General features: G+C 33.8%; 1 protein-coding gene across 1 annotated transcript in view; it reads right to left on the reverse strand.

Moving 5' to 3' along the window:
- LOC131067056 (uncharacterized) overlaps positions 1 to 9,263 on the reverse strand; it is a gene marked incomplete at both ends in the record, with an annotated part of 28,497 nt that extends 19,234 nt beyond the window's left edge. Inside the window, 2 exons of the mRNA XM_058001987.1 lie at positions 8,356 to 8,386; positions 9,198 to 9,263. Coding sequence (XP_057857970.1) covers positions 8,356 to 8,386; positions 9,198 to 9,263 — 97 coding nt within the window. The remainder of the gene's footprint in view (positions 1 to 8,355; positions 8,387 to 9,197) is intronic.
- Positions 9,264 to 14,130: the final 4,867 nt, after the last annotated feature.

Genomic DNA, 14,130 nt, shown 5'->3' on the forward strand with positions numbered 1-14,130 from the left:
AAAGCTTTACAAGTAAGTCCTACACTTCCAAGGGAATTTTAGATCTTGTGCACACTGATCTTTGTGGTCCTATGAAAGTTCAAAGTTATTATGGTGATAAATATTTCATATTATTTGTGGACGATTACTCAAGGATGATGTCAATTATGTTTTTAAAGGAAAAATCATAAGCTTTTCAAATGTTTAAATGGTACAAGGCAAGAGTTGAAAATGAAACAAGAAGACAACTAAAATGTCTTAGATTAGATAGAGGAGGAGAGTTCACATCTAATGAGTTCAAATTATTCTGCAATGATCATGGTATAAAAAGACAAGTCTCTTCACCGACAACTCCACAACAAAATGGAATTGCTGAGAGAAGAAATAGATCTATTGTGGATTGTGCCAGAACCCTGATGATTGAAAAGAAAGTGCCACAAACATTTTGGAGAGAAGCAATAAGCATGACAGTCTACACCTTGAACCGAGTACAACTGAAGAAAGGAACTTTGAAGACACCATATGAAATCTGGTATGACAAGAAACCTAATGTAAGTTATTTTAAAATCTTTGGATGTAGATGCTATGTACACAAAGATGATAGAAATGGCAAGTTTGATCAGAAAAGTGAAGAAGGAACATTTCTTGGTTATTCTTCTAGAAGTAAAGCATTTAAATGTCTGATCAAATCATCTAGCAAAATAGTAGAAAGTGCAAATGTGAAAATTGATGAATTTGTAGAAAGAAATGATGAAGGAAACTCCAAAGAACCAGAAGATTATGATGAATTTGTCTATGTTCAATTGAGAAGTCTTACCGAGCAGACTGCTGAAGGAAATAAACAAAATATTCAGTTACCAAGTGATGAAGAAGATCATACAGAGTCTGTCGAGCCTGTATTAGCCAAGTATGTCGAAAGATATCATGCATCAAGTCAGATTATAGGAGATAAGGATGATCCAGTAATGACAAGGAACAAACTGAGATAGAACACATGTCTGATATCTGAATTTGAATCGAGAATAGTGAAAGAGGCATTTAACAGTGAATATTGGATAAATTCTATGATAGAAGAGATTGATCAAATCAAGAAGAATGACACATGGACTCTAATCCCAAGACGGAAAGAAAAAAATGTAATCGATACAAAGTGGATTTTCATAAACAAGCTGAATGAAAAAGGTGAGGTCATTCAAAATAAAGCTAGACTAGTTTGAAAAGGTTATGCTCAAGAAGAAGGAATTGATTACGGTGAAACTTTTGCACCTGTGGCTAGACTTGAAAGAGTAAGAACATTGTTGGCATATGCTGCTTTCAAAAATTTCAAGTTATATCAAATGGATGTCAAATCTGCATTTCTGAATGGTATATTAGATGAAGAAGTTTTTATTGAACAACTTGAAGGATTTGTTGAAGACAAGAATAAAGATCAGGTATGTAAATTGAACAAAGCTTTATATGATCTAAAACAAGCACCTAGAGCATGGTATGAAAGATTGCACTCTTATCTAATCAAGATTGGTTTTATAAGGACAAGTAAAAACAACAATATGTACATGAAGAATGATGAAAATGGAATACTGATCTCAGCCATATTTGTTGATGATATTATCTTTTGTGGAAATGACTCTCTATGTAAGAACTTTGGAAATGAAATGAGCAAAGAATTGAGATGTCATTAATCAGTGAGATAAAATATTTTATAGGCTTATAGATACTGCAAATGAAAAATGAGATTTTCATTACTCAATCCAAGTACATAAAGGAAATCTTGAAGAAATTTGGAATGGAGGACTCAAAACCAGTAAGTACTCCTATGACTACCAATTGTAAATTATCAAAGAATGATGAATCTGCATCTGTTGATGAGACACTTTACTGATCCATGATTGGAAAGTTGCAATATGTTGTTCATAGTAGGCCAGACATAGCACATGCAGTAGGTATAGTTGCAAGATTCTCTGCAGAACCCAAGGAAACACACATGACAACAATCAAGAGAATTTTTAGATACTTGAAAGGAACTGAGGATTATGGCTTAGTATATCAGAAAGGAAATGACTTTGATTTAAAAGTTTATACTGATGCTGATTGGGTAGGCAACATTGATGATAGGAAAAGCACAAGTGGAGGAGCTTTCTTTTTAGGAGAAAGACTAGTAAGTTGGCTTAGCAAGAAACAAGGATGTGTTTCACAGTCAACAGCAAAAGCTGAATATGTTGCTACAACATTGAGTTGTACCAACATAGCATGGATCAAACAACTATTGGATGGAATAAGTGAGAAAGTTACTGAGCCAGTAACTATATTCTATGATAATACTAGTGCCATTAACATTTCAAAGAATCCTATTATGCACTATAAGACAAAGCACATCTCTATCAAATATCATTATCTTAGAGAAGAAGCTCAAGAGAAGAAAGTGGTGTTGGAGTATGTTAGCACAAAGGAACAAATAGCAGATATCTTCACCAAGCCACTACCAAGGGACACTTTTGAATATCTCAGAAGTAAGTTAGGGGTCCTACCCCTATCTTCTACTCACTGACCGAGTTCGGTGAAAGAATCAATTCGATGACTCTACAGAATATCTTTTAGGAGTTGATGATGATTTACACAATTTAGGATATTTTCTAAAGGTGTGCAGGAAACAATATTGGGAACAGGAATTGAAGACATAAATGCTCTGATCGAGACTAAGTTGACACATAACAGCAAGAAATCACTTCATACATGAAGAAATTATGTTTTAGTTCTTTACTTTTTGGCATTATTGTCAAAGGGGGAGAAGATTGAAGAAAAGGGGAGAAGACTAAAGAAAAGAGGAGAAGACTAATGTATGGGGGAGAATTCTAATGATAGGGGGAAAGCATTTCAACATTTTAGAATCTCACAGCAATCCAAATCAATTGGTTTTGCCATCAATGCCAAAGGGGGAGATTGTTGGCATTATAATAGACAAGGAGAGATTATTGGCATTTCAATAAGGATATTGAGAAGGTTGTTGATGATTATGGATATAACTGATTAAGGATGTTTACTGTCTTAATATTATTATTTTGTCATTGATATCAAGAAATTGATTTTCTAATTCAGTATGATGTTGCCATATCTTGAGAAGTATGATTTGATGAGTATAAAGATGTCGGTAAAAGACATAGAAAGAATAAGATGAATAAGGGGAGAAATAAGTTATTCAATGGGAAACTATTACCGTGTTAGACAATGATGAGATCATGATATTTAGATTGTTTTGATATCATACATATGTTACTGATTGTAAGGTTAATACTATATTATGTTACCGAGCAAGGAACCTAGTCGGTAAAGCCTAAGGAACCTAGTCGATAAATCTTAAGGTTATCGCTATCAATTATTGAAGGCGGTATGTCTACCGAGTGAAGTTTAGTATTTACCGAGTTGCAACCAAGTAATAATAGAATGCATTGAATGAATAAAAGCATTATTTAATGAAGGAAGCTGATGAGCTAGCTATGATTAAATGATTGGTATGTTGTGAATGAAGTTTGTTAAAGAATCTATGGCAAAGGAAAATTGACAGGAAGATCTATAGCTCAGATTGAACCGCAATACCCTAGCACAAGTTCCAAAGAAATGTATGCAAGTTAAAAGATGGGGTAAAACATTTTCAGATTGAAGGATACATTGAACCTGGTCAAAGTTTGAAGATCTGATGGCAATGATTGATCATGGGAAATGTGACCAAGGAGATTAAGCAGTTGGTGAATTGTTTATAAATAAGGAACTGATTGATAAACAATGCATGCAGGCAAGTGTATGCATAAGGATTCTACATAGTGATTATCAAGCATAGAAGCTTGAAGACCTGTTTGAATAACAGAGTATAGAGCCCAGCAGAAGGACAAGATTAGTTCTATGTCTATATTATATTGAGCAAATAAGAATCTTCTTTAGCATTTTAGATGTGAAGTTGCAGATAGATTTTTATTACTATTATTTTGTAAAGTGACAGAAATTATCTTAACCAAGTGGACTTAACAGTCTTATTTGTAAAAGCCTCTTGCAAGGTGACATTCTGATTGAGTGTTTGAAATCCTTTAACAAGGTCACTTCTAACAAGGTGAAGATCCTAACAGATCTGAGGGAAATCCCTTAACCGGGTCACATCTAGCAATGTGTTTGTAATCTTTAACAAGATTTACTTGTAACCGAGCATACTCTAGAAGAGTATATTTCTTAGTGGGTCTAAAATCCCACAATGGTTTTTCCCTATTTGGGTTTCCACATTAAATCTGGTGTTATGAGTGTTATGATGTTTATATGCTTTTGAGTTTGCATGTTTAACAGTTTTGGTTAGATTACTGAAGTATATGTTATCGAGGTTGAATCTGATGTTTTTATGGAAGATTAAGTTTGTATGATTCACCCCCCCCCTCTCATCTTATTGGCTTGACATTTGTACTTAACATTAAGTATCAAAACTATGAGAGAGGGAGGTAGCTTTGTTGATCTGCTCTTGGATAGATGAAAGATGAGGAATGAATAATGTCTGAAGAGTCATTATATCCATCCTGGTCTTGTGCTCTTCATTCCTAAGTTCCAATTGTTGAGCCCTGAGCTTTTGTAACTTTTTATAAAAATGTTGAATAGAATTTGGCTCAGTGGTCAACTTATTTGAGAGATCGGTGATCTCTTTCTCAATCACTTCAGTTTTATTTTTGATATTCTTAATGAATAAAGAAAATGTACAGAGTTTCTGAAATAAATAAAGAATGTTCTTGAGTTAAGGGGATGACTCAGCAATAAATTTGATAAGTTTTACTTTGCCAATAGAAATATCCTTCTGTACCTCTTCAATCATTTTAGTAGTGATCTCTTTGTCCTTCAATTTGCTCAAATATTTGGATGTGTCTACTCTAGATGTCTCTATTTTAGTTAGGAGTTCATCCAGTTGAACATGGATGGCTGCATCTTTTGTCATTGTAGCTTCAGGTAGCATATCTGTTAAAAGTGCTTTCACCTTCTGAAGTACTTTGTTTTTCTTGTTCTGCTTTGGCTTTGCATAGTTCACCGAATTCAATGAGTGCTTGCCCTGTTAATTTGGATATATCAGCATTCAGCAACACTATTGGTTTTGACAAATCTAATTTGAAACTATGCTTTTTCATCTTCTTTTCTTTACCTTTCACTAGTTGAACTAATACAATGGCTTGTGAGGCTTATTGACCCTCAGTGGGTTGCTCGGTAGAGGCAACACTTTTATCAATTTCTTGAACCTCTGGTGTAGCCTTTGTTGTGTCCTTTGGTGCTTATGTTCTTGGGGTCTCAGATGTAACACTTTCAGTGCTACAAGGAGCTTGAGGGGTCTGTTCCTCGATCAACATGTATAGTGTCAGCAGGGTCTTGCTCGATGATATCAGGATCTTGCTCGGTGACATCAACTATTTCAACTTCAGCTTGCTCATTAGTATTCTTGATTCGAAAGATTTCCTGCCATTTTTCTTTGGTCTCATTCTCTACATCCAAGTAAAGGCCATTCATCAATTTCAAGGCTCTTTGCTTGACTAGGAAGTGTGTGTGGCAGTTTTTCAGATGTTCAGTGATCTCATCTACCGATATGTCTGGAAAAAGATGAACCAGACTTCTTTCTCTCATCTGTTTCTTTAAGTCCATGGAATACTTCCACCTGTTATTAATATACAAAATATAATTCATTTGGAAGAGATTTAGATACTTCCAATGGGACCAATCAGAATTTCAGAAGTGTGCAAATGACAGCTTCTTCTATTTATCTCTTTTCATCATTAGATCTAGATTCATACTTAACATATCTGAATGCTCCAAATCCACCATATTGCTTCAGATTAGTACAAAAATTGTCAACACTATGTACATCTACCTTTTTACTCTTGACAAACTAAAATTTGCTTGCATCTTCAGATTCGGTGTCACTAGACTCTTTAGTCAAAATGAGTCTTCGAGTAGATTTATTGTAAGTTTTTGTTACCTTTGGTGCAGCAACATTCTTTGGTTTCTTACTCGGTGATGCTGCAAATGATCTTGTGTTTGGGCGCTTTACTGAAGGAGTCGGTGATACCTATGATGTATCCTGTTTCTTTCTTTTCAAAACTTTTCCTTTAGGTAACTCAGTGCTCAGTGTTATAGCTGCCTCTTAGGCTTCAGATTCCTCCTCGATGATTACTGGAGTGCCTTTGACAAGTGTGGGGGAAGAACCTTCTCCAAATTTCTGCATTAATGCCTTGATAATTTTTGTTGCTTTCCTTGTAGCCTTGGGTACTACAATACTCATCTTCACTTTCTCTTTAACTTCTTCATAGGTTCCATACCTCAGCTCAGTAGCATGCCTTGGTAATGTAAGAAAAGCATCTATCTATTATTGTGTGATGTCAAAATCAATCTCATAACCCATAGGTGGCAAAGATTGAGTTCTCGGTTCCACAACATTAACATAGCAGTAGTCGGTGTCAACTTCAAAGCATATGTCATCCTCATATTTTTCTACTAACTGGGGTGAGATCCGATACCTGTTATGCATCCTTTCCTGAAACTTGCTAAAGTAATCATCCATAATATCATTAAAATTATCACCTAGCCATTTGATAAAGTTATTTATTTGATGGGTGAATGGTCAGTGTAGCTCCCAAACTACATTACTGATTGATGGAAAGAATTTCTCAAAATAGAAAAACATGCATACCAGAAGTGATCCAAACTTCAGTTTGTTAGCCGAGTTGTTCTTCTTCGGCTTCCTTATGGTGTTTAGATTCTCAAACAGGTTTTTCAATAATACTTCACAAAGATCAATTTCCATTCCTTTCTAAACAATTTTATATGCTAAATCGACTGCTGCACAGGGTATTTTCAATAATACTTCACAAAGATCAATTTTCATTCCTTTCTTCACAATTTTATATGCTAAATCGACTGTTGCATAGGGTACATTGTTTTCCCTTGCTGATTGGAAGAAACAATAACCTATTACTCTAATGGTAAACTTTAGCTCTGCATCTGTGACATTGTTTAGTTTTAGTCCTCTTTAATCACATTCAACTCCGATTAGAGTGATCAATTCCTTCTGAGATATCATTTTCTGAGCTCGGGCATGATCAAAAATAGGGTAACCGGTGATCAAATGAATGATTTCCTTAGTGATTTTGAATGGTTGCTCTGCTAACCACATGAAATCATCATGAACTCTACTCAGAACAAACTAGACCCATTGGGGTTTGAAGACATGGGGATAGGTTAGGGCTTCGGTCAATCCCTTGACTTTGATGTGTTCAAATTTTCTATCCATTTTGCCATCGGTACACAATTCATCATATGTGTCTTTGATCTCAACATGACCTAGTTCCTCAACATGACACTTAGTGAAGAATCTGACATCGTCAACTAATAAAACTCTATCCAGAATAAGTGAAAATGTAGTTTTATCATCTGCTTTAGATGAAACTTTGGGAGTTAAAGAGTATTTCAGTGAGGGCTTTACAATGTTCTCAACAACAACGAGCTTCTAGATCTTAGGTGCCATTGCAGATTTTGGATAAATACTAACAAAAGATTCTTAGGGTTTGAAAACTTTAAAATGGCATATGTTTTCCACTTAGCAAATATAAAATAGATTATCACAACGATATTTACCGATAGCTAGCTCTTAGAAATGCTTGAGATCGATATGTAAATACCTTGAAATTCGCTTGGGAGGTGGTTTGATCACCTTTGAATCGCTTTGCTCTGCTTTCTTGAAAACTTGGTGAGTGTAAAATGACCATGCAAAACCTTTAAGTACACATTATACCTTATCGGGCTTCGTGCAGTTAGGTCAAAAGACATTAAATGCACTTGGTTCCCTTAAACCAATTTACCTTTCTTTTTGTGCTTTTACCGAGTAGCCAGACTTCTTGTATTTATCGACTGGACTAGTGCTCAAAAAAGACTTGATAAAATTTCAAATTTCCTAATGCATCTTTAGCTATGCATATATTTTTTGAATTAAGTACATGATAGAATAGGAACTGTCAAGATTTAACCTTTGAAAGAATGCAGTCCCTTCATACCTTTATCGATTAATTTGGAATAGGTGCACCAAACTCGGTAGGTAAGGTGCTTTCTTCATTCGACACAATTTCCTTCTTTTTCCAAATCATCTATAATTTGCCTTTTATTTCTTCAGTGTCTCCTCTAGGTTGATCTCTGTAATCTCTAGCCAAGTGTCCAACTTTGTGACAATGAAAACATGCCATACCAGGATTTCTCCATGATCTTCAGTTGTTCATTCCAAACCTTATAAAGCAGTTGGCACTTATATGTCCATATCTTCCACAACATTCACACCATATCCTTGTATTGTAATCCCATGGTACTACAAAATACTGTCAGTTAGGACCTGTGTAAGTTCAGTAACCTTTAGCATTTGCTCAGTGTACAGACCACATATAGTTCTTTTGCTTGAACCAACACTTCTCAGTACTATGTCCATATCTATTGCAGTTTTTACAAAACCCTTTGAATTTTGCCTTCTGATAATTGCTAATAGACTTTGTCCTACAATGGTTAGATGTGTGACCATACTTATTGCAATTGTGACAGTAATCATTAGACTTAGTGACATTCGGTTGCTTACCTTTTCTGATTTGGCACATATTAGTAGTATGTCCTTGTTTTCCATAGTAGATGCAAATAGGCTTCTTTCCTTTGATGTTCTTCTTGTTTCCAACTTGTTTTGATGATTCTCCTTTCTCGGTAGTGTGGATTCCCTTCTCGGTAGATTCTTTTCCTTTGTAACCAAGTCTTGCAACTTTTTTGGGTCTCTTTGTATTAAGTTGCTCATCCAACATCTTTGATGCTTCATAACTATTTTTTAGTGTTTCCTTGGATTTCTTCTCTGTTTCAAGTTCATCGGTCAACCTTGCTACTTCAAGTTTCAATGCTTGATTTTCATCATCTTTCAAATTTTCTTCATGATGTGCATAACCTAATTGATCTAACAGATTACTTTGAATTCCAGTCAACCTTGTGATTTCATCATTCTTTTTAGATACTAATGCTTCAAGCTGTTGTTTTTCTCTTTCTAGATCTCTTACTTTATCCTCAGCTGTCCTTAATGCATCAAGATTTTCAGTCATCTGTGTGCTGAAATGTTCATGTCCTCTTTTCATTTCTTTTAGCTGACTAGTCAGTGCTTTGTTCTTTTCTTTCAATTCTCCAATCATCTCTTTAGTCTCTTTAGATATATTGTTCTCAGATGATGTTTCAATTTGTTCCACTAGCTCTTGAGAGTCATGTAAATCATCAAACAATCTTCTTTTAACTTTCAATGATTTTTGCATTTGTCTTTGCATGTCTACAATCACTTGATTACCATGATCCAACTCTTCTTGCAAATACATAATTCTCCGAGATTGTTTATAGCCTTCCATTGATAAGATCTTTCTCTTTAGGCTGTTAAACCCTTTTCCAAGATTGAAGCTCTGATACCAATTGTTAGGCCCAATATGGAAAGATAATGTACTGAGAGGGGAAGGGTGAATCAGTACTTCAAATCCTTTCTTGAACAATATCTTTACTCTTATGCATAAACCAAAAACTATTGTAACATAACATAAAGCTAAAAAAAAAATAACAATCATACATGATTCACTCCATAGCACATATATTTTGGTTATGTAGAAACTCTTGGTTAGAGAGAAAAATTGCGGTGGGGATGGCACCCACAACTTCACTACTGCAATAATAAAGGTTGCTCAGTTAGAGCTACATGTTCAGCTATTTTTGGTAGCTTACCTTGTTAGGAGTATCAAGATCATTAGATCTACCTTGCTAAAGGATTGTACAACACTTATTCTAAATGCTACACCTGGTTAAAGGCTTTACAATTTATAGACTTTGTTAGAGTCTTTTAACCTGTTAAAGGTTTCTCTTATAACTTCAAAATATTACAATAAAATCTATACAAATATCTGGAACTTTACATCTGGAATGTTATAGTAGATTCTATGTGCTCAAAATGAGATTACCTTGCTTATAACATACCTTGGTAACCCATAAAATAACTCGGTAAACCCTTCTATTTACTCTGTTCTTTGATTATTCTCTAAAATCCTTCTCGGTGACCTCTATGTCTCTGTAATAGTCATAACACTCAATGCTTTCCCATGATTTTTCTTTTCACATATATTTGTCTTCACACTCATACACACATACCTCTATCTGTATATCTTATCTAAATCCATGTTGTATAAATAGATCTCTTATGTCAGTGATTTGGTTCATTGCTTCGATCTTACAAACATAATTTATCGAATGAATAACCATGGAAAATGTTTCACTAGATAGATGACCTCGAAATCATACAAAATATTTAAGTGCAATTTCCAATGTGATAACGGTTCTTTGTTCCTCGATCTTGTAACACATTTCCACACATGTGTCTAGGTTCAATGAATCTGGTAAAACATTTCACTCGGTGTAACATTATTGTTGCTCGATAGACATAGAATGTTACTTGGTAGACAGCTCGGTGTATACTAGGCTCTGTGACTACTTTCTTTTATAACTGGCTACTTTGTGCTTACCGACTGAATATTTCAGTAGTAGTAACCGACTAGAGTATATAGAATGACTTTGGATAGAAAACTAATGGCAACTTAATAAGTAGTAACAATAAGAGATATTTTTACATAATAAAACATTTCTTCAAATGTGCGAGTTTTTACATAATATTTTATGATTTAGTTCTCCTTTGGATGCTCTTTTGTTGCAATTTTAGATCCATTTTTTGAAGGTGGAATTTATTGCATAATTTTTTAGTCATGGGGGTGAAACAATGTCAGAAGAAGAAATAGAGGAGGGAATTGACCATCGAGTTAATTCAAGCAGAAAGAGAGAAGGAGGCCAAACATAAAAGAGATAGAAGAATAAGAATTAAACAAATGAATAATCCTGATGCTTCTGGATCCACAACAATGGAAGAGAAAAACATTCAAGATGATACCTTGGGGGATCAGATGGACGTAGATGATGCAATTATGGATGATTTTGATGTGAATGAAACAATTATGAAGAATATTCCAAGTACTACATCCTCAAATCTAGGTACATCTTCAAATTATCCAGGTGCATCTTCAAACCCTTCTCTAGAAGACATGGATAATGTGATTATAGGTGATATTCATACTGATGATTTAGTTGAAGTTAGATATACCAATGTTGAGATTGAGAAAATTGTCCATGAAAATAAAAACCTTCATGTTGGTAAAGATGAAATTATTTTGAATCTTGAAAGTGAAAATCCTTTTGAACATGGTGAAAATGAAAGCCCTCCAGTTGTTGAAGATCAGGGAAAGTTTTTATAAAAATTGAAAACAAGGTTTTGGATAATCTTCCTAGTAAGATTTCTTGGAGACAGATAAGAACATATACCAATAGAGTATACAAAGAATTCTTTTATGGAAAAAAAATTGCAATTCAATGTCAACCTATAATTCAATTGATGAGAATGTGGAAAATGAGAAAAGTGATGAAAAAAATAGGCATCTATGTGAAACCATCAAAAAAAGATGAATCCGTTAAGCATGCTATGTCTACTGTTGCAAGTGCCATTGAATCTATTGGTACAATGAGTCGATCTAAAGATAAGAATGTGGCACAATGAGCTATAACAACTACCATAGTGAATAAAGAAACCTTGAATAAAATGATGGTAAGAAACATTAGTGGAATTTTAAAGATTCATCCTAAAACATTGGTTAGAGTGGCTAAAAGAAGAGATAGTATTGAAAATGATCCAATCAACCAAAGTTGGAGTTTTAGTGGTAGACTTTGAAGGTTAGATATGAAATTGAATATTAAAGTGAAATATTTCATTGAAAAGTTTTGGCATGATAATACAAGGGTATCATCTAATGCTGGAGATGTTCTAAAGTTGAGAGTGGAGTGTAAAATTCATTACCCTCATCCAAAACACCTATTAGACACAACTCAAACTGAATTGTATAGAATTTTTTTTGGATGAAGTTGTGTTACCTGGAAATATTACTATAAGTCAAAGATCATTTGAAAAACGCAAGCCCTGGTATGCGAAAATTAATGAGAAAAGAGTCTCTTGTTGTTGTAAAATGCACGTTCAATTTCATTACTATTATGATGTTTTTCGATACATACGTTGTGTTTTGCATGGTAACATGCTTATCCAGGAATGTGGTATTGATATGCCACCTGAATCAATCAAGGAATTTGTAGCAAGTTTATTTTGTAAAAGAACAGATGGGCAATTATTTTATTTACATTCATGTATCTCTTGACAATGGTGTAGTTGTGGAAATTTTTCATCAGTACTAGAATGTATGCATGAGAGTAGTGAAACTGATTTTGGACAACAACTAGTGGATGTTATAATATTTAAGAATGTTTAGTATCCCTTAAAGGATGGAAAAATAGGAAAGTGTGTCGATTTAATCACAGAGAAGGTTAGTGTACATGCATTCATATCAGAATTTAAAAGTAAGATTCTACCAAAATATGTGACACACTCTCAACATGCTAGATGGCTTGATTCTTAATTTCACACATGTAGAAATGCATTTCCAATTGGAAGTATAATATTAGTGGTGGACTTTGTAGAAAACTATACTCTTAAGACACAAGAGGAAATTCAATCTCAATATTACAATTCCACTCAAGTTGCTATTTTTGTTCATATTGTTTATAGACATGTAGATGATAGCATAGAGGATGATATAAAAATCCTAAGGGAGTATCATTTCTATGTGAGTGATAATAGGATGCACTCGTCAAAGTTTGTTCAATATTGTTTCAGCATATTTTATAGAAATACAAGAGAAAGAGGAATCCAGATGATAGAACATCTTATATGGTCAGATAATTATACTGGACAATTCAAGAATGCTCAAATGTTTTATTGGTTAAGCAGGGCTCATAAGGAATATAATATCCAACATATATGGAGTTATTTTGAAGCTGGACATGGTAAAGGAGAACATGATGGAGCTAGTGCATGTGTTAAAATAATTCTTGCTAGAGAGAAATCAAAATTTGAAGATAATGTAAAATTTAAAGATGCCCGTGCAATTGTAGATTCGTGCAATACAACCTTATCTATTGGACCAGGTGTGAACTCTACAATTCAGCAATTCTTTTGGTTAGTTGAAGAGGAAAACATTGTGCAAAAACTTGACTGTGAGACAATTAGCGGATCGGAAAAATGGCATTCATTTAAGAGTTCAAGTGCAAGCACATGGACTATATGGATAAGGGAACTTGCATGTTTTTGCCAGTTTTGTATTTCAAGTGATTCTAATGTATGTGAGAATATTTAATGGGTTGAAGATTGGAACCAAAGATCATTGACTCCTACTCAAGTACAAGAGCAGATTAACTCAATTGAAGATAATGATCAATTGTTTGCATTAGATTATTATGATTGTGTTTTAGACATTTTACACAAAGGTAATCATTTAGATATTTTGTTGACCATTTAATAAAATTAGTTTCAAACTTTTTTATATTTAATATAAATAAAAAATGGCAATTTTTTAATTTTAAATTTTGATAATTTATTATTTTTTTATTTGTAGGACATGTGTATGTTGTTGTTGCACTTGAGGATAATGAAGAGGAAACAAAATATTGGTTGGCTCGATGTGTTGAGACTAAACACAAATTAGTTAATCCTCGAGAAGATGATGATGGTTTTGATTATCCGACTGGTTTAGTGGTAGTTGTTGGAACTTGGCTAAGGAAATATTTGACAAGGAAGAATGGTTTGCCTACTTTTCAAGATTATGAAACACATAAGAAGATAATACACTACTCGCATTTGATTATTGCAACAAATATACAACTAGTGAGATATCATGGCAGACCTAGTAATAAAAAGTTGTGGACAATTTCTATGGAAGATCACGAGACAATTATAGATGCTTTGAAAAAAAGAGAGGATGCATATGGTACAATGGAATACGTATTTAAATAAAGAGGTATGTGTATATATATATATATATATATATATATATATATATATATATATATATTTTATTTTTATTGTACCATTTGATGTAGATGGTTTAAATATTATTGTTTGATATATAGGTCCATCCACTTACTGAGAGCTCTTACACAATTGTGGTA

Source organism: Cryptomeria japonica, chromosome 8 (genome assembly GCF_030272615.1).
Source record: "Cryptomeria japonica chromosome 8, Sugi_1.0, whole genome shotgun sequence".
Lineage (NCBI taxonomy): Eukaryota > Viridiplantae > Streptophyta > Pinopsida > Cupressales > Cupressaceae > Cryptomeria > Cryptomeria japonica.